Here is a 19,015-nt window from a genome sequence, read left to right as displayed (position 1 = left end):
GAAGAGAGGGGTGTGTTTGTTTGAGTAGATTTCAAATATCAAAAATGTCAGTTTTTGAAATATCGCTTACCCCACCTTTAAACCATATAGATTTTTGGGTAAATTTCAGATGGTTTCAGCATGCGGAGAGAAGAGATGGGGGAAGAGGGGTTGAAGGGGAAAGAAATGTAAATTAAGACAATACTGAGGTGATTGATTATGATTGAACATGTTTATTTCCAGAAAGGTCCTTTGTTTTCTCAGTGAGCATAGAGCCCTTTCTGGGACTAGTCTTACATGTTTAAAAACAGTCAATTCATATAATTAACTTATTGCTTATTGAACTGTTGTATAAAATGAATATCACATTTATAATTGTGCTGATATTTGAGAAAATAGCACTCTTGCTCATGTAATAGCCAATTGCTTAACTGTATTATGTTATAAACACTATATACAAGAACTCATTCAAGGGCAATTCATATCTCAAATTTTGGGGGCATTTTTATTAATTTTGGTGGCATTTCCGACCTTGCACAATGTTATTTTGTCAACACCAGACTAGCGTGCTTGTTATTGCTTAATGGATGGCTATTGCGTAAGTTAAGCTGGCTGTATTGAGATCTTTTGATAGTGGTTTAATTTAGTGATGACAAACAGTGCCGAAGTTTAGGACAAACATGATTGTTACCTCGCTGTGTTGTTGGGCACATGCTTATTTGTGAATTGGTGCCAATGGGCCAAATTAAAACAAAAACAAACAAAAAAGTCTTGCAAAAAGCGCACTTATCTAATCAGAGGCCAAAAGGGCCGGTGTTTGAGCACCACTTGAAGTCTATCTGTGCACGTGCCTAATATTTTCCCTTTTGGTTGTGTATTCACACTCACAATTTAGAAAGTAGAACGAGCCCAATAATTAATTAATATATGAAGATTTTTATTTAAAAAAAATTTATTTCACTTTGCTAAAAGCATGCACATAAATAACTGTCACAGAATGGACTACAGCATGTTTTTGTTGCAATCTGACAACAAAAATAACATTTATCATCATTCGGTGCATTAGCGGTTACATCAATGTACCTAAATTATGAATCGTTTTGCTTTTAAACAATTCAAAATTCCAACATTAAGTATAACTGAACCCTTCATTTTGCAGAGCTAACATAGTCATAGTCATCTTATAATAAAAAAAAAAAGACTTTAGAAATCACAGTAAGAAAGAAATCAGTGTTTTAAAAGACAATGGAAAAGTAGCAGTTTGCGCTTTTTTTTTCTGGTTATTCCTATCCGTAGGATATGTGCATTTGTACGCAACTGCATTTATAATAAATAAAAACAACAACTACATAAAAGGAAAATGGTAATGCATTAAAAGTAATAGTCTCAAACAGGGAAGAGAATATGGCCAGAAAAATAGCTGGAACTGCTTATAACATTAGCACCCCGAGAAGCCTCTATCCACACACGGTCTCCTATCTGTAGGTTCAGTATCACCTTCCCTTCAGCTAATGATCGCGTATTAAGGTTGATTGTTTCAGCAGTTAGCTGTACAACATTATTTCTCTTTAAGGTCACTGTGCCCAAAGTCTGACTTCCTATGCATGAGAACTGGAATTCATATACACCAGGAATCTGGCAGAAGAACAGCCCTGATTTTCTGTTATAATGGTTCTGTCCATTGTAAAGGACTCGACTGAACACAAGCACTCTAGCAGAGGCAGGAAGAGTGGTGCCAACAAAAGCAAAGAAGGCAGAATTTTGTCCTGTAGTGTTCATGGGGGGTCCTGGGGGTCCTGGAGGTCCAGGTGGGCCTGCTACACCTTGTGCACCTGGGAAAATTAAATATTAGAGAAAACGCAAAAAAATCTTTAAGTGATATTGATAACATATTGAATATCTTTTTTTTATTTGCGTTAGTTTAAATCTTGGCTCTGTTGGTTTGTTCAGTTATCTGGTTTAAAAATGAAAACAATGAGCAAGGTTGGTGGCTTTGTTGAAGAAATATTTTGATTTAGATAGTTTGATCTATGACCTGCTTACCAGGTTCTCCTGGAGGTCCTCTGGGTCCCGGATGTCCTTGGGAGGTCTCTGTATCTGGGGGTTAATGCATAGATGTTATATGTTTGTACTATACAGAGATTAGAAAAGTACACACATCCTTCACTCAAGAAGAAGTTTCAGGCTGGGAAATCACACTCATCCAGGCCATCCTAGACACCAATAACAAATTCTGAAACCATGGACAACCCTATTTTTTTTGCATGATGATAGTGATGATAATAAGCTAACAGTTGTTAGAAGTTTAATGCTTAACTAAGCAAACAAAAGACAAAACCATAGTAGCATATTAACAGATGAAACTGAACTGCACTTGAAGTCTTGAACAGATCAGTAGTTTTGCTTCTACATTCTCGAGTCTCTCGCATTGATTACTCTGATAAAAAGAAATCTTTTACCGTTGGTGCGGAGCCAAATCATAGCATTTGTCAAGACTAGCCAATTCATGATTTATTAGAGATGCCACCAAATAGAGATTAAAACTAAAGTAACGAGCCTGGTTTGAAAATGTAAGGAGAAAGTACAAATATTTGTGTAAAAATGTAAGGAGTGAAAGAAAGAAAAAGTACTGATTCCAGAAAAATCTACTTAGGTACACTAACAAAGCATTTGTGTTTCGATATTTCCCATCTCTGGTACTATAAGCCTAACTGTTTGCACTAAATTAGAATAAATCTGTTAAAAATGCAAAAGAGGACCATAACCCAAGCAATATTCTTTGAAGCATACAAAAGGTAGAAAGAAGGATTAAACAGCTTACAAAGTTTTGGTGCAGTTCATGTGCAGTCATAAAACATTGCTTGACATCCAAATGTATTAATTTCTGTCACTGCACCAGTCCAGTGTACAGCAAATAAGAAATTACTCAAGCTGTGTCCAGTCTAGAGGTTTTGCAGTGAATTAATTGCCATGTGCACAACATCTACATTCGTTCTTTGTTCTTGCAATTAAGAGAAAACAAACACTTGTCTAACCTAATTTCCAATGTCTGAAATGTTGATGCCACTGTCACCTGCAAGGTCAAATACCAAATCACAGGTGAAGCAAACCGTGGTGACCATGCAAACAGATTATACAATTTCTACAATAACTGGTATGTGCCTATACTACCATAAATTTGGTACTCTACAAGCACATAGAAAGGTAGTAAGAAGCTTAGGCAGAAATTTGCAGTCAGAGGAAGACAATTTATGTATGAGCACATAGCACATAAGTGCCTTACCAGTTTCAATCCAAGGGTTGAGGTCCAAGGCGGGGATTTCCCCACAGTTAACGAAATTGGCTTCACTGGTGAAGCGGAAAGGATCTCTGGGAACTCTGCTGATTCCAGTGTTGTCACAGATGATGCGGGCCAGCGACACAGAGGCTAGTGATGCTTTTTGTTGGGTGGTAAACACTCCTTTGTTCTCCCACCATAACCTGAACAAGCCATGACACCTGACGTTAACACCACTCAAACACATACTTTTGTCTCATAGATTATATCAGGGATGTCCAAACTTGCCCCTGGAGGGCCAGTGTCCTGCAGAGTTTAGCTCCAACCTGCCACAGTGCATTTACCTGGAAGTTTCCTGAAGACCTTGATTAGTGGGTTCAGGTGTTTTTAATAAGGGTTGGAGGAGGATAGTGGCCCTCCAGGAGAGGGATTGGACACAACTAGACTAAATACACAGAAATATTTACCTGTCACCATCGCGAATGTGCTGGAACTGTCTAGAGATAAGGCAGGCAAAAAGAGAACCAACACGACCACCAGGAACAAAAGGCTCAGAAACACCTCCCAACCAAATGTCAATGTTCTCAGGGGTGCCATAAAGCTCAATTATCTTGCGAGCCAATTCAGTGTTGTTCATCACCACAGCCAATTCTTGCTCATTCTGAGGTTCAGACAGTCCACAGAACCGACGCCATGCATTATAGCCTAATAAGGAACAACAGATGGATACCGGTAAGTCTTCTCTCAAAAACACATGCAGTGGTAATGCACCATGAAGCTGAGTTGGCTTCACATGGTTCAGATTAAAGGGTTCTAAGACTTGGTGTGCATGTTGAGTATGAGTCCAGAATATTTACCTGGTAATGCATGGTCACGGCCTCTTTGGATATCAAGGGCAGCCAAGTCAAAAGCAATACTGACTGTAAATGCAAACAATCTCTCTCTAAGAGCATCCACCATCATGTGGTCCTGCGTATTCAGTTTTGCTGGCCGACCAATCAATCCACGCAGCAGAGGATCGATGCCCCCTAAGCAAAAAGCAAAGCAGAAATAAAGATGGAAAGAAGACAGATTTAGGTCTCTGTAGGTATGCTGTAACAAGCCTCACAAACACACCCTCGAATATCACCCTCCACGGCGAGAAGAAGGCCTCGAAGAGGGGAATGCCTGGAAATTCAGGATGGTTCTGGTAATTTTCATCAAGACGAAATATGATAGGTTGGATGGCCAGGTGGCCAAAACGGAAAGCTGCTGTGGCAAAGACGTTTGAAATGGTAGGGTCCACATTTTCATTGTAACCTGGATATTGTCCAAGGTGTTTATTGTTAGCCTTAGGGCCCACAATTATCGGCACATATTCCTTAATCACCAAGATCTAAAAGAGAAAGGAGAGGTTGATCATACATATATGTTGTACTCCGCATTTAACTTGTAACTCGTGCTTGTGTTAACACACTTTTCATTGAGTGTCTTTACCTGGTGGTAGGCACCCACAATTTTTCTTGCCTCTTGATAGAGGGTTTCACTACTCCAGGTAGGATTGAGCACATGGAGGTCACGAGCCAATCTATTGTGCTCTCTCAAGAAAAGTGCGTGTAATGAGGTAAGGCCAATGTTCTCATCAATACGAACATCCCCTACACGCATCAAGAGTTTATTAGCATTTGCAACATGAAGTTGTGCAAATGACATACATTTTAAATGCTGGATTTACCAATAACGACTATCCCTGATAATTGGATATGAAGGCATAAGATTTTCTAAAAATTTAAAAGTTACTGACCTGCAGTGAAGCAAGGCACCTCTGTTAGGGTGGTGTCATTGAGGGTTGTCCTACGCGTTGCACAGACGCTACTTTGAAAATTGGTGAAGGGCAGGTGCTCTCGTCCATTGTCCTGGAATTGATCATTGACACGTAGAAGACCACCATCACTAGTCAGGTCTCGCAGTTCCTTTGCTAGCCCATCCTCTGCTCCATAAACCTGTCCAGCATCTAGGAAAGCTGTACGAGCATTGATCTGTTCCCGAACATTAGGGACCCTACCAAAGATCATGGCGGTTTTCCCAGAACCACAGACCGGTGATGAACGGAAGAAAGAGATACAGGAGTCAGGAAGCAGGCGTTGATCTCCTGGAGGAGCCTGTGTTTTGACAAAAAGTACAGCATGAATTATAGCTATTATACAACAACCAGAGTGGGACAATCTTTGACAGAAGGACAATCTTTGACTGACTGGAATTGGGAAGCAGGGTTCAGAGCGCTCACAGCTCTCGTCACAGTTGAGGCCACTGCTAAATGACCTAATGCTTGGTGAGGTGGGCGCTAAAGTCAGATCGTGGTCAATCCATTGCCCAAAAGTGGAAAGCATGGAGGTAAAGTCAAGATCACTCTCTACGTCAGCATCTGCAGTGCTTGCAATTCGATTGGAAACCAGTCTGGCCTGAAATCAATAAGGTAGACAGAATTCAGACATTGTTAACTTATTGATGGCCTACTTGATTGTGAAGTAGACTTCACTGGACTATTCATAATCATCTCCATCATACCATGGGCAGTGCTGCACCATTAAACAATTTGTTGGGATCCCACCCTTTGGCCTGGGAGAAGTCATCCTCATAGACAGCAGGCAACCAGCTGGCAAAAGGGGTGTTGGATGCACCAAGAATTGGGTTATTCCTGGGAATATGAAACATTTAGTTGCTTAGCAAGACAAACACTGAGTCTCTGAATTAGACTACTTTGAATAAGGAGGGCAAGACAGACCCGTTGTTGCAGACATTGTTGGCAGGTCGATACTTGTTTATGTGGGGTGTGGTCCTACAAGAAGGGGGCCGGACTTGAGCAGTACAGCCTGTCAGACGTGTAATCGTGTTAAGCTCGTCTTGAGTGAGCAGATCTAGGGGAAAACACATAACGACAGTTTATAACAAGGAACATCAGTCAGTGATGGATCTTTTCTGAGCTTTGCTAGTTTGGCAAAGTTTTTTGTTCTCATACCTGTAGCATTGATGGCCCTCTTGTGTATATGATGGGCTTTCTCACTGATCAGTCTGAGCGTTTGCTCCATGTAGTCTGCGGCTCTCACAGCGTCTCGTGTCTTTCGAGCTGGCTGTTTCAGCAGACGTAGCTTGTCGGAAGGCTTGATGGCATCTCCACGGACCCTTGCTAAACTCCTGGAAGAGGGGAGATTTATAAAAAATAAAATAGATCAATGACTGATGATGGCACAGGAATATTGAGCAATATTCTTAAAACTTTACTCACTCATCACGAGAATACTTGTAAGCAGCATCTACTATTTTCTTTGCTTCCTCAATTGAATTCAGAATGAAACGTCTCCCGGGACTCTCTTGTTCTGCTAAAAAAGAAAAGGGTATTTCATGAGGATATGGCCCTAGAAAAGCTAATAATGACAAATTTTAGTGAAACCTGTCATTTATTTATTTATTTTGTAGGGTAGATGAATTTACTTTACTTTGTCTATAGATATTTACACCTGGTATTAAAACAATTCTTTGTTTATTTTCCACAAAATGGAGCAATTGTAACAATGTTGCTGTAATAAATGAATCGCACCTTGACAATACAATTACAACAAGCTTTAATATAACACGCAGGAAAACTCAGAAGAATAAGGGTACACAGCTACTGGTAGAACGAGAACAGACATAAACTCAGTGTATAAATGCATGAGGCAAACAAAAGAGTATGATCAGGTTCACAGCTGAACAGAATAGCTAACAGCCAGGATGGAGGGATCACCCCAGAGGGGAGTCGAAGACAGGAGAAGGCATGGTGGAGTTTACTTGATGGAATGTGGGGACAACCTGGGGACGACCGACGAAGATGCAGTCACTGAAGATGGAGACACTGGTGGAGCCAATGAGTGGATCAGCCTACGCAAGACCGATGGCACTGGAGAGGGCGAGGTGGAGCCGTGTCACTGAGCGTCCGAGGTGGAGCCGGCTAACCAGAGAACAGAGGCAGAGCCGGTGGGACCGAGGACGATGGCAGAGCTGTGGTAGGGGGCAAAACCAGATAAAGGCGCAGGCAGGACGATATCTGACCAAGGCGGAGCCTGCTGGATGAGGGAGTCCGTTGGAGCTGTATGGCCGATGGTTTCAGGTGGAGTCGAGGGAGGGAGGAGTCAGGGTGGAACCAAAGCCAGGGGATCCTCTAGGCTTGGTGGAGCTGGTGGCCTGAAGACACTTGACAGATCCTGTAAGAGGGAGAAGCAGAAGGGCTGAAGGACACTAGCGGAGGCAGGGCTGAGGAACAGGCTGTTTGAGGAGGTGGGAGAGGGAGGCTGGGCAGGTATTCTGGAGAGACAGGGCGTGCTGGAAAGACATTGAATACTGGAGATACTGGGGAATGGGAATAAGTTCTCCAAAAGGTCCATTAAGTCCTCAAAAATGTCCTTAAGTTCCTCTAAAAATGTAGCAGAGGCCATAAACATCTCCTCCACAGCTGTGGGGTTGTGGGCGGGGTTTTCCTCCCAGTCCTCAAGCTCCACTAGCACTACCTTCGCACCGAGCCGCACTCTGTCAAATCGCTTGTAGATGAAGGATGGCTGGTCTCTGGCAGTGCTGGAGTGGGATGTCATCCTCCGCAGGGCAGATGGTGAGTGGTGAGGTGTTGTTTACTGGCACCCACTCCACGAATAAGGCAAAATCCTCACGAGGACCACTCCCTGAGAGGCGTGCCCGGGACCGCTTCCTGAGACTGGAGAAGTAGAACACACAGAGTGAGCAGTCGAGAAAAAAATCCCTGGTGTGTTACTCCAGGGAGCGGTCCTTCTACTCCAGGCACAATAACTGGACAGCGGGAAAGTACATGGCGATGGAGAGAAAACAAACGAAAGAAAATGCCACAAAAATAAACACTGTTTTGGTACGTTCTTCTGTAACAATGTTGCTGTGATAAATGAATTGCACAATGACAGGAGTAAATTCATGAGGCAAACAAAGGAGACTAATCAGGTTCACAGCTGAACAGAATAGCTAATCAATGAATGAATGAGTGAATGAGGCATTTATATAGCGCTTTGTACTACTGTACACCCAAAGGACTTTACAATCATGTCAGGGGTCTCTCCTCAACCACCACCAGTGGGCAGCATCCACTTGGATGATGGGACGGCAGCCACAGAACAACGGTGCCAGGGCGCTCAACACACATTGTCCATAGGTGGAGAGGAGAGAGAGTTATAGAGACAATTCAGTTGATGGGGATTATTAGGAGGCCATGATTGATAGAGTCAATACTTCGGTTTAACGTCTCATCTGAAGGATGGTACTTGTTACAGTATAGTGTCCTTGTCACTATACTGGGGCATTAGGACCCATGCAGACCACAGGGTGTGCACCCCCTGCTGGCCTCACTCAGAAACCAAGGAGATTAATCAGAACTCCAATAGGCTGATAAATAGGGAAATTAATGAACAGAAACAGATCATGAACATGACAGCAATGTGCAGTAAGAGATATATAATACATATACATATATAAAAATAATATACATATTTATGAAATTGACACTCCAGAAGACGGTTCTCAAACCAGGTATAGCTTAAATGACTAATGAATAGCACAAGACTGAATCTCATGCACCAAAAACATTTTAACACATGTGTTTTGATAGGATTTAATTCTTGTTAATCATTAGCTGTTTGAAATTTGATGCCATGATTGGTAAACTTACCACCCATTGAAAGGGCACAACAGCACCCCACCACAAAAAGAAAATTGGGAAGATTCATCTCTGAAACACAAATTGCGACAATTAGAGAGTGAACATAAACAAATATTATGTTTATGAAAATTGCACTGTTTTGTGTATTTCAACAATTTTTTAAGATAAATTCCTCTACATTTAAGAGAAATATATATGAGATATTAACTTAAATAAACATAAAATACTTAAATAACTTATTAAAAACAATTTTTTTTTTAATTCTATGAAAAATGCTATTTTTATACTGTGTAGACATTTGCTATTTTTAAACAAAATTGTTTAAAAATTTTACGTATTTTACATTTTGAGAAAAAAAGAATACTAACAATTCATTTAAAAAATCAGTCTATATCAGAATAAGAAGTGTCTCTTAAATGTAACAATTATTTACTCTAAATTCTTTGCATTTGCAATCAGCATCTAAGTTGTTTTACATAGAGTACTTTTTTTTTTTATTATTATTATTCCAATTAAATTGATAAATAATTTAACGAGAATTTTTGCATTTCTCACCTGGTGACAGGTCTCAGGCTCTCTGGTTCTGGACTCAAGGCTCAGAGTGTGTTGTGCTGACTGGATGGAGCAGCCGTGCTTTATACCGTCCCTCATACTCACTCTGCTAAGCATCACTGAGGGAGTTGTAGGCGGGGCAACTGGTTTACTTCCTTCTTCCTTTTTACTGAAGGGCATTTACCAATACGTGGAGTTTGATTTATTATATATTTATTTGAGTCTGACACATATTTACTCTTCATTGCTCTACATTACAGGAAGTTAAAGATTTCTGTACTTAGCTTCTTAATACTAACACAAAATATTTAGAGGGAAAGTTCACCCTAAAAAGGGAAGTTCTGTCATTATTTACTTACCCTCGTGTCATTCCAAACCTGTATGCCTTTCTTCTGTGGAACATAAAAGAAGATATTTTGACAGATGCCTCAATGTTTTTTGTCCAATGCAGTTTAATAGGATCCTATGTTGTTTGGTTCCCAATGTTCTTCAAAATATCTTCGTTTGTGTTCAGCAGAAAAAAAAAAGTCATACAGGGGCTGTATTCACAAAATACTTTATTTTACCACTAAGAGTTATCCTAAATAGCAGTAAAAGTTCTGAGGTAATAGTTTCCTCTTAAAACCTATTCACAAAGTTGTTGAGACAAACTTTTACTAAGGAACAGAGTGAAGTCTAAAGCTTAGAGAAAGGGAGGGGTTGACCTTGTATAATATGTTTGGTCTAAAACGCAGAGGCGGAACACACAACTTTTATTACTTGAGTGAAAGTACAGATACGACCGGTCAAATATGACTCCATTACAAGTGAAAGTTGTAAAGACAAAAGTTTAGTAAAAGTACAGAAGTACTTGCTTTTAAAAGTACTTTAGTATCAAAAGTAAAAACTTTTTTTTTTATTATTGTTGCACTGTTGTATGTAATATTTACAATTGGCAACTTTATGCCTATCTGTCGAATAAAGCGCTTTTAGAAAGTTACAAAACCTATAGAAATTAAACAACTGAATTGACAAAAAAGACAGCCACAACAATCTTAATTTGTACTATCTCACCTTCCTAACCCCCTCAGTAAAATTCAATTCTCCCACGATTCTGAATGACAACTAAACAAAATTGTAATTTATTGGAGGTTCTGACAAAATATTAAATGCTGCAGTCTATTTAAAAGTGTTTAACTGATTTGAATTAACTATGCTTGAATGATTCAGTGACTCTTGTTTCATGACTGGATGAATCAGTATTTTTGAATGAATCTCTTGAATGAATGATAGTCACCGAAAGAATGTAATCTGTAAAATAATTTTTGTCAAGTAAACTTTCCAAAGGTGTTTGTCCTATTTTGATCGTAGACATTAGTATTTATATGCGAACTGGAAACTTTTATCCTATTATTTCTGTGATAATTTAATAATAATTTGCAACGCAGAAAGAAATACCCCTAAAAAACACCTACCACTAACCCAACAGTCTACTAATACTCAGTATGCTCTAATGAAATTTCTAACCAGCTATCTAGACATCATCTTCCTTACAGAAACATGGCTCGACATCATAACTTTGTCCTAAATGAAACATCTCCACCAGATTTGAGATATTTCAGTGTCCCTAGACTTAATAAGAATTGTCAGAGTTGTCTGCCTGTTCTGATATGCTGTCAGCATATTTTTCTGGTGGATTTTGAATCATTTCAATACCTTGCAGTGCATCTGAAGAGTGAACATTCTGTTATTTTATTAGTTCTCTATCATCCTCCTATAAAAAAGGCTTTCTTAATTATCTTGGAGAACTGCTTTCTAGGATTTTAACTGACTTTGAATATGTCTTAATCATGTGGCTTAACTGTCAGCCACCCAGATATTGTAGATGTTGCCATATCGGACCATTATTGTGTCTTTTTTTGAGATTTCAGTATGTTCCAAAATTGTGAGTGATAAGAAAACTGTCAATAAGTGTTATCTCATTGCTGATTCTGCCACAACCTTCATGGAGCTCATGTCATCCAAGGCTAGTTTTGGTCGCATATGACCCATTTTGGTCGCATATGCTCCCGAAATTTAATCTGTGAGACCTCAAAATATATTTGGGAGCATTTGTGCGAATACACATAATTGTTGTGGTTTTAATTTTTCTACAAAACGTTATAATTACTGCACAGTATGTGCTGATACAGTAGTTGTGTCCCAATTCAGGGGCTGCATCCTTGGAAGGGATTTGTTAAATAGGGGCGGTATAGCCGATTGTGTCACCAGAGCACAATGAAGGCTGTCCAAATTCCAAGGCTCCTTCAAATGCAGCCTACAAATGTGGCCTTCGTTTCCCGTGAAATGAAGGATAGATGGACCCTTCGTGGCCTTGCCTACCACAGAATTCATTTTGCGCCGGTGACAACAGTTTTATTTTAGAGAAATTGGAAGATTACACTTTTAAATAAGCATTGAGTTTCAATTCACTTGAATAATCTTATGTCTCTGATACAAATGAAAAAATACAATAAAAGTTCAAAATGTTGACTTATCCAGTATGTTACCAACATTCGATGTAATGAAGGTTTTCTCTTTATTATGTACATAAAAGTGAACATTTTTAGAAAGGTTTCCGACCCTGTTTTGATTTTAGGCAGCTGAATATAACTTTAAAAAGTCCAGTACACGTTACTGCCGCTCATCAGCATCAGCTATCACAGTTGGTAAGAACAGACAGTCCCATTGAACAACTCCTGGGATGCAGCTCTAGTTAGCAACAATTTGTTAATATTGACAATAAATGTTGTTAGTTTAATTTTCCAAATAACCAGTGGTGGAATGTAACGAATGCATTTACTCTGTAAAAAGTTCACTTCATATCAGAGACAAATATTGTACTTGTTTATGAAATATTACTTTTTGCAAGTTGATATTAGGTTTTGATTGAGATATTAGATATTGTTTTAAAAAATATGAACACTATATAATAGAAACACAAAAAATGTGGTCTTATAGATCAGGGATAGGCAATGTCAGTCCTGGAGGGCCGCTGGAGAGTTTAGCTCTGCTGTCATATAATGGTGTTGCATGTTAAAATATTCAGAGCTGGGTAGTAACTGATTGCATGTAATCTGGATTACGTAATCCGATTCCAAAAATTAAAAAGTACCGGTACTTGTTATTTGATTATATTAAGTTTTAAAATACTCATATTCAGACTATTATAAAATGTGTCTATGAATTTGCATACTTTGTGGTTTTTTTTAAGTTGTCCCATTTTTTTTTTTTTTTTACCTGCAAAGATGTGACCTTCACCAGCATGCCCATTTTCTATAGAATTGTTCTAAAACAAGAGAAAAAGGAAACACTACACACAAGCCACACACAAGCGCAAGAAACCTGATGATCAGGTAGTGCTTTCCACACAGACTTGCCATCTACTGCACCATGATGTGGGGCGCTAGCAACAACATACACTTTCAGGGTGGAGGGAGACAGCCTTCGCTCCAACCCTTCTTGCAGGAAGGAGAGCACCGATTCGATCGGGCACTTCCTGTCAATACCACTCAACCAACAGGTTCCACTTCAGAGCGCAAGCGCTAAGGGCGCTCTCGCTGAAGTTATAATGTCTACCACTGCTGGGGGTAGAGCACTCAAGTCCTCTGTGTCCCGTCCAGAGATTCCAGAGGTCTGGACGCGGGTGCTACAGGGTGTATCAGTTCTGGGAACCAGGGGCCTCATTTAGAAACGTTGCGTACGCACAAAAGAAGGCGTACACCGCTCTCTAAGCAATAATTGGTATTTATAAAAAGCAAACTTGACGGGAAATTGTGCGGTCCGTCACGCAAACTCTGACCCAGGCGTACACACAAAAACGGGTGAAATGATAAATGGCGACACCGTTGGCAGATGGAAGAAACACGTGAAAGTGTGTGAAACTGTAGACCGTTGTGTAAAAGAAATGGCAATACTGCCTCTCATAAACAACATGAAGACTTCACAAAGCAAGTCTTACAATTAACAACCTACATGAACACCCGTTTGATCGATCTGCAGTGTAAAACAAACAAAATCAAACGAAGATTACAATAGAAATGCAAATTAACACATATTTGCAAAAAGAAAAGTGAAATATGTTCTGCAATAATATTGGCATGTTATGCAATTCATCATCATAACACATCTGTAGCTTGTCAGATGCAATCAAATGGATGGTAATAAAATGCCATGATGCCATCACAATGCGTAATGACGCGACCATTTCTTTTTTATTTCGGCCACGGTCCGAGGTTGTGAGGCTGCAGCATTAACGGCGTCTGAAACCTTTTGCCACTCAAGTGCCTTTTTGGCATTAGTAATACCCACACTGTGCCCTCCAAACAACATTTTACTCCTCTTTTCCACCTCGCCAACGATAATTTCTACTTCACATTGAGTGAAGTTACGTTTCTTGGTTTTCCTCTCTGTGTTTGCCATGATTTCACAATCGATGAATATTAACCGTTTCACGGACTATTTATGTCAACTAAGGGCATGACATGAAGCCGCAAAAGCTGCGCTACATTTAGAATTGATTGTGATTTATTAAGGGAAAACTGCGTAGGATGTGCGTGCGCACGGTTTTATAAATCCGAATATTTCTGTGCGTACGTACGTCCTATGTTTCATCCGTACACCACTTCTGACGCAAATCCTACGCAAAGTTTTATATTTATTTTTTTATTTATTTAACCTTTATTTACCCAGGTAAGCACATTGAGAACACTTTCTCATTTACAATGGCGACCTGGCCAAGATAAAAGCGTCGAGGTACAAAAGTTACACATGAAATTACAAGACAAAACAGATCAAACATTTACAAATTTATACATGTAGTACAAAAGGTGTCAATATATTGAGGTAATGATTAGTAGATAAAACGGCGTTGCTCTATGCCATACAATCAATAGACGAAATAAATATAGAGGTCTAATAAGAGGTAATATTGTCGAGTACAAATTGAATATGCTTAGAACAATATGCAAGTGACAAATGTCAAATAGCAAGTGACCATTGCTTATAAATGAGGCCCCAGGTCTGGTTGGGCCAGTATGGCCAATCTGCCTTCGAAGGATGCACCCCCTGAATTGGGACACAGCTAGTGACTGGTCCACTGTTCTATCACAACCAATTAAACTTTCTTAACTTTAATGCAGATTTTAGATTGATTAATATTAGCCGTCAATCACTCCCTTTCACAGCACTCCCTCAAGTGACAGGGAGCTAACTAGTGCGCAAAATGTAAAGAGCTGTACCGAAATGAAAATAACACAGATATTTATTTTGTAAGCTGCCAAATGTTACAGATAATGTAACTCCTGGAGTTAGTGATGGGGATCATGTTGTGAATGATTCCAACGATTCTGAAAAAAAGATAAATCAACGTAAAATAATTATTGTGCCGCTGCCATATTCCATCCAGCGCACCTTCCTTTCCTTCTCAGCAGTGCGCTTTCGTTCCTCCCTAAGCCAAACTTAACATCCAAATCAGCCGAATAAGTGAGTGTTGTAAAATGCAGTCTACTGTTGCTAAACTGCGGAACGTGCTTGATAGTAAACAAAGTTATTAAAAGTGCATCAAGCCACGAAAGAGAATATGTCGAAATACTGTTTTGGTAAGTATCCTCGTAAACACAGTCGGTTATGTCTTAAGTGAATGTTAAACAGTTGTGAAATACGTGTGTAACAGTATATTGGATCCGTGCAGCTCTTAAAGTGAAAGCAGCCTAATAAATCTGATTGTTAATCAAACAACAAAAGACAGAGAAAATTTACTCACTGCTCTTGAATGAGTACATTTTGAAGTTTTAATAAGGATTAGTCTATATTTCATGTATACAGCAGTGTTATTTTAGATTTGATTCAACTGTAAACTTTATTCAATGTTGGCTATTATTTATCTGAATACCACTGCAAGTTCATCTTCCTGAAAAACCTAAAGCTCTGTTCAATTAATTTGTATTTTTGTTGGGGTTTTTTTGTAATTAGTTTCTTTGTTCTTATTTTATTGCTGACTGTTTACTTTACTGTTTTAAGGACTTTTTACTTGCATTAATTAACCTAGTATTAGTTTTTGCTGAAGTATAATAACACGATAATTGTCAAATTTCACTGACATTCGAAATTACTTATATCATGAAATATGATTTTGATCATATCACCCACCAATAATCGTGTTAAATATTTTGTGATTTCAAAATTGACCAAAACAAACGTGTTAATGATTTTTGCCGTAATCGAGCAGCTCTAGCGCTCTGCTCAGAATATGGCTCAACACACTGCGTTCACTGTGAAGTCTGTCACAGAGGTTGCAGGTAACACTGTGTTTGCAACTGAATCTGCACATTTTAAGCATGAGAGCTTGTGTAAACACAGGGAGAGTGTCAAGCACAAGAGAATGCAGGGACAAGTGTGTGCCGAGGTTTGAAGCTTTTAATCTTCAGGATGCTTCAGGCTGTTCCACTCAATTGGCAGAGTCGATCGTGAAATTTAACACCGTGTATATATATATATATCAGCAGTTGTGGTGCTCTTTAACTTTTGGTTGGTGCTCCTAACTTTTTGAAATTAGAGCAAGTAAAAAAGTTAATTTCGAGCCCTGCCATCTCTCCATCCTCTCACAGGTGCTGTTCAGATCCTACTTAAGCAACAGGGAATACTTTGTCACAATGGGCATCTCCAACTCCAGGCATTACATCATTTCTTGTGTTCTTCCTCAAGGCTCAAGTTTGGGTCCACTATTATTTAACCTATACATGCTCCCTTTTGCTGGTGTAATTAATCAGTACAATATTTCATTTCAGACACTCAACTCTATCTTTCACTTGCTCCAGATACCCACAATTCAATTTCCAGCCTACTGTACTGTATAGAGAGCATACAATTGTGAATATCAAAAAAACTTTCAACATCTAAACAAAGATAAGACAGAGGTACTTGTTATCGTTAATGTTGCACAGAGAACATCTATTGCTCCACATATAGACTCTCTATCACTAAAAGCCAGTAATCAGGCCAAGAACTTAGGAATCATGTTTGGCAGTGACCTCAGTTTAAAAAAAAACATATTAGCAATGTTACTAAAACAGCATATTATCACCTCAGAAACATCTCCAAAGTATGTGACATTGATCATGCATTTGTTATGTCTAGATTTGACTACTGCAATAGTATTTTTGCTGGTTTACCAAAAAACTCTAACACTTACAAAGAGTTCAGAATGCAACTGTACGAATGTTAACTCACTCTAAAATTTGAAATCACATAACTCAGATCCCTTCACTGGCTGCCTGTAAAATCTCAAAACACATTTTTTCACTAGGGTCTTTCCTTGATTTATTTCACTGTTGTATTTTATTATCTTATTTATATTATGTGATTCTATTTTTGGTCATTTTATTATCTTATTTCTGTGTGTGTAATGTATATTTTATTTCTCCATTGTAAATCACTTTTTAAGCACATTTTTAAAGGGTGCTATATAAATAAAGCTTAACTTACTCTAATGAGAGTTAGTTAACATGCAGTTAACAAGTTACTTAAAGTGAGTAGAATGTCTGAAGTGGACTATCGAAATAAAGTGTAACCGAAATATTCATTGGAAGTATAGGAATTATATACAGTGACAAAAATGCAAAACAAAATAATATTATATTTTATCTGCTTCAAAGTCAATTTCAGCAATGGACATTCTCTCAAACAACTTCCTGCTTTTTAGACGAAATAGTTTAAATGTATGATGGTTACTTGTTGCTGCTTTTAATTAACATGACATATCAAAGTGCCACCAACACACAAGTGATAACCTCAGAACATTAACTTTCTTCCCCCAGTGTTAAAATTCCTCTAACATTTCCGTTTTAACCTGACAGCATAATGATTTAAACATCTTTTAAATGTACCTTAAATATAAATGTAATGTGAACACAGTGAGAATATGTATGCATAACATCTCAGTGCATACTATTTCCTCAACAGGATCACTCAATAATAAAGTCTTTAAATCTCTCAGGCAGTCTGATTCGTCTCTGTGGTCTCATTTATGGAGCCACCACGCCACCTAGTGTTTTACTCTGGATAGGTATTTTGTCAGAAATTATTTGCCCAGTTTTCTCTGTTACTTATTTGACTGGTTCTGTCTCAACTGGACTGTCATTTACATTCTCACTGAAGAATTGAATCACAAATGTCGTGTTCCTTTTATTATGCGTTCCAACAGTGTATGGAACTTGGTTGAATGTGGTTGTCAGTTTATCTGTCTTTTCTTGTCTCATCAGAACCTGATCTCCCACATCCATATGAGTATTTTGCCCGATCATAAGATGCGCAAAATGTCAGGAGACATGGTGTAACGGTCCTTCACTGTCGGGGAGTTTGAGGAGGACCTTAACCTTAGACATTTTTTTGGGAGGGGGCAGTATGCACCGTGGAGCTTAGCCCACCAAGTTCACCACCATGTCCAGTGAAAATACCTGCCAAGTTTGAGCTTCTTCACATCATGTCTGCTGAGCCTGAGCGTCTTCACGTCATGCCTGCAGAGCCTGAGCTTCTTCACATCATGCCTGCAGAGCCTGAGCTTCTTCACATCATGCCTGCAGAGCCTGAGCTTCTTCACATCATGTCTGCCGAGCCTGAGCTTTTTCCCGTCGAGGCCGCCCTTCCAGATTTCTCGAACAAGATGGCCGCCGTGCCTGAGTCAGCTCCGGATGATACAGCACTGATCATCATGGCCACAGCTATTTTGTGTGTGTGTGGGCAGCACACACATCAACTCCAACCTGTGACCCCTCAGCAAAGATGGCCACCTCCATTCCAGAGTCTCGTCCTAAAATGGCCGCCTCCATTCCAGGGTCTTGTCCCAAGATGGTCGCCGCCGTTCCAGAGTCTCGTCCCAAGTTGGCCACCGCCGTTCCAGAGTCTCGTCCCATCATGGCCGCCCTTCCAGAATCCTCGAACAAGATGGCCGCCGTGCTTGAGTCAGCTCCGGATGATACAGGGCTGATCATCATGGCCACGTCTATTTTGTGTATGTGGGAAACACACACATCAACTCCATCCTGTGACTGTTCAGCAAAGATGGCCGCCTCCATTCCAGAGTCTCGTCCTAAGATGGCCGTCTCCATTCCAGGGTCTCATCTCAAGATGGCCCCCGCCGTTCCAGAGTCTCATCCAAAGATGACCGCCACCGTTCCAGAGTCTTGTCCCGTCATGGCCGCCCTTCCAGAGTCTTCCAACAAGATGGACCACTCCTTAGGAGGGGGGCTATGTAACGGTCACCAGCTGGAGTGCCCTTGAGATCCACCAGAGGGCACTCCACATCAGACTATTGTCATTCCCTCACAGACTCCATTCCCCATAATCCTTTACCCAGACTAATCAGCCATGATTACATTCCCCTGTGTCTGACTACCTTGTTTAACTCAAACTATAATAGCCTGGTTTTCACATTCATTCCCTGCGAAGTCTTGTTTAGTGTTACACTGCAATTCCGAGCATTCTCCCTGGTTTCATGT

The 19,015-nt window shown here is 39.7% G+C and overlaps 1 protein-coding gene across 1 annotated transcript; it reads right to left on the bottom strand.

Moving 5' to 3' along the window:
* Positions 1–913: 913 nt before the first annotated feature.
* LOC309489373 (eosinophil peroxidase-like) lies at positions 914–9,618 on the bottom strand. Its single transcript, XM_082158131.1, has 15 exons — positions 9,504–9,618; positions 8,958–9,017; positions 6,522–6,615; positions 6,255–6,430; positions 6,021–6,153; positions 5,804–5,933; positions 5,491–5,697; positions 5,040–5,397; positions 4,733–4,893; positions 4,373–4,631; positions 4,114–4,284; positions 3,724–3,961; positions 3,263–3,459; positions 2,023–2,076; positions 914–1,811 (listed from the first exon to the last, which is right to left on the bottom strand). The coding sequence occupies exons 2-15, from the start codon at positions 9,013–9,015 to the stop codon at positions 1,366–1,368; spliced, it is 2,682 nt and encodes an 893-aa protein (XP_082014257.1). The 5' UTR covers positions 9,016–9,017; positions 9,504–9,618; the 3' UTR covers positions 914–1,365.
* Between the last annotated feature and the right edge of the window lie 9,397 nt (positions 9,619–19,015).

The sequence above is a fragment of the Leuciscus leuciscus genome (assembly GCF_965113295.1).
Source record: "Leuciscus leuciscus genome assembly, chromosome: 24".
Classification (NCBI taxonomy): Eukaryota; Metazoa; Chordata; class Actinopteri; order Cypriniformes; family Leuciscidae; genus Leuciscus; species Leuciscus leuciscus.
Note: the sequence above shows the minus strand (reverse complement) of the source record. Positions and strands in the feature narration are given on the sequence as shown.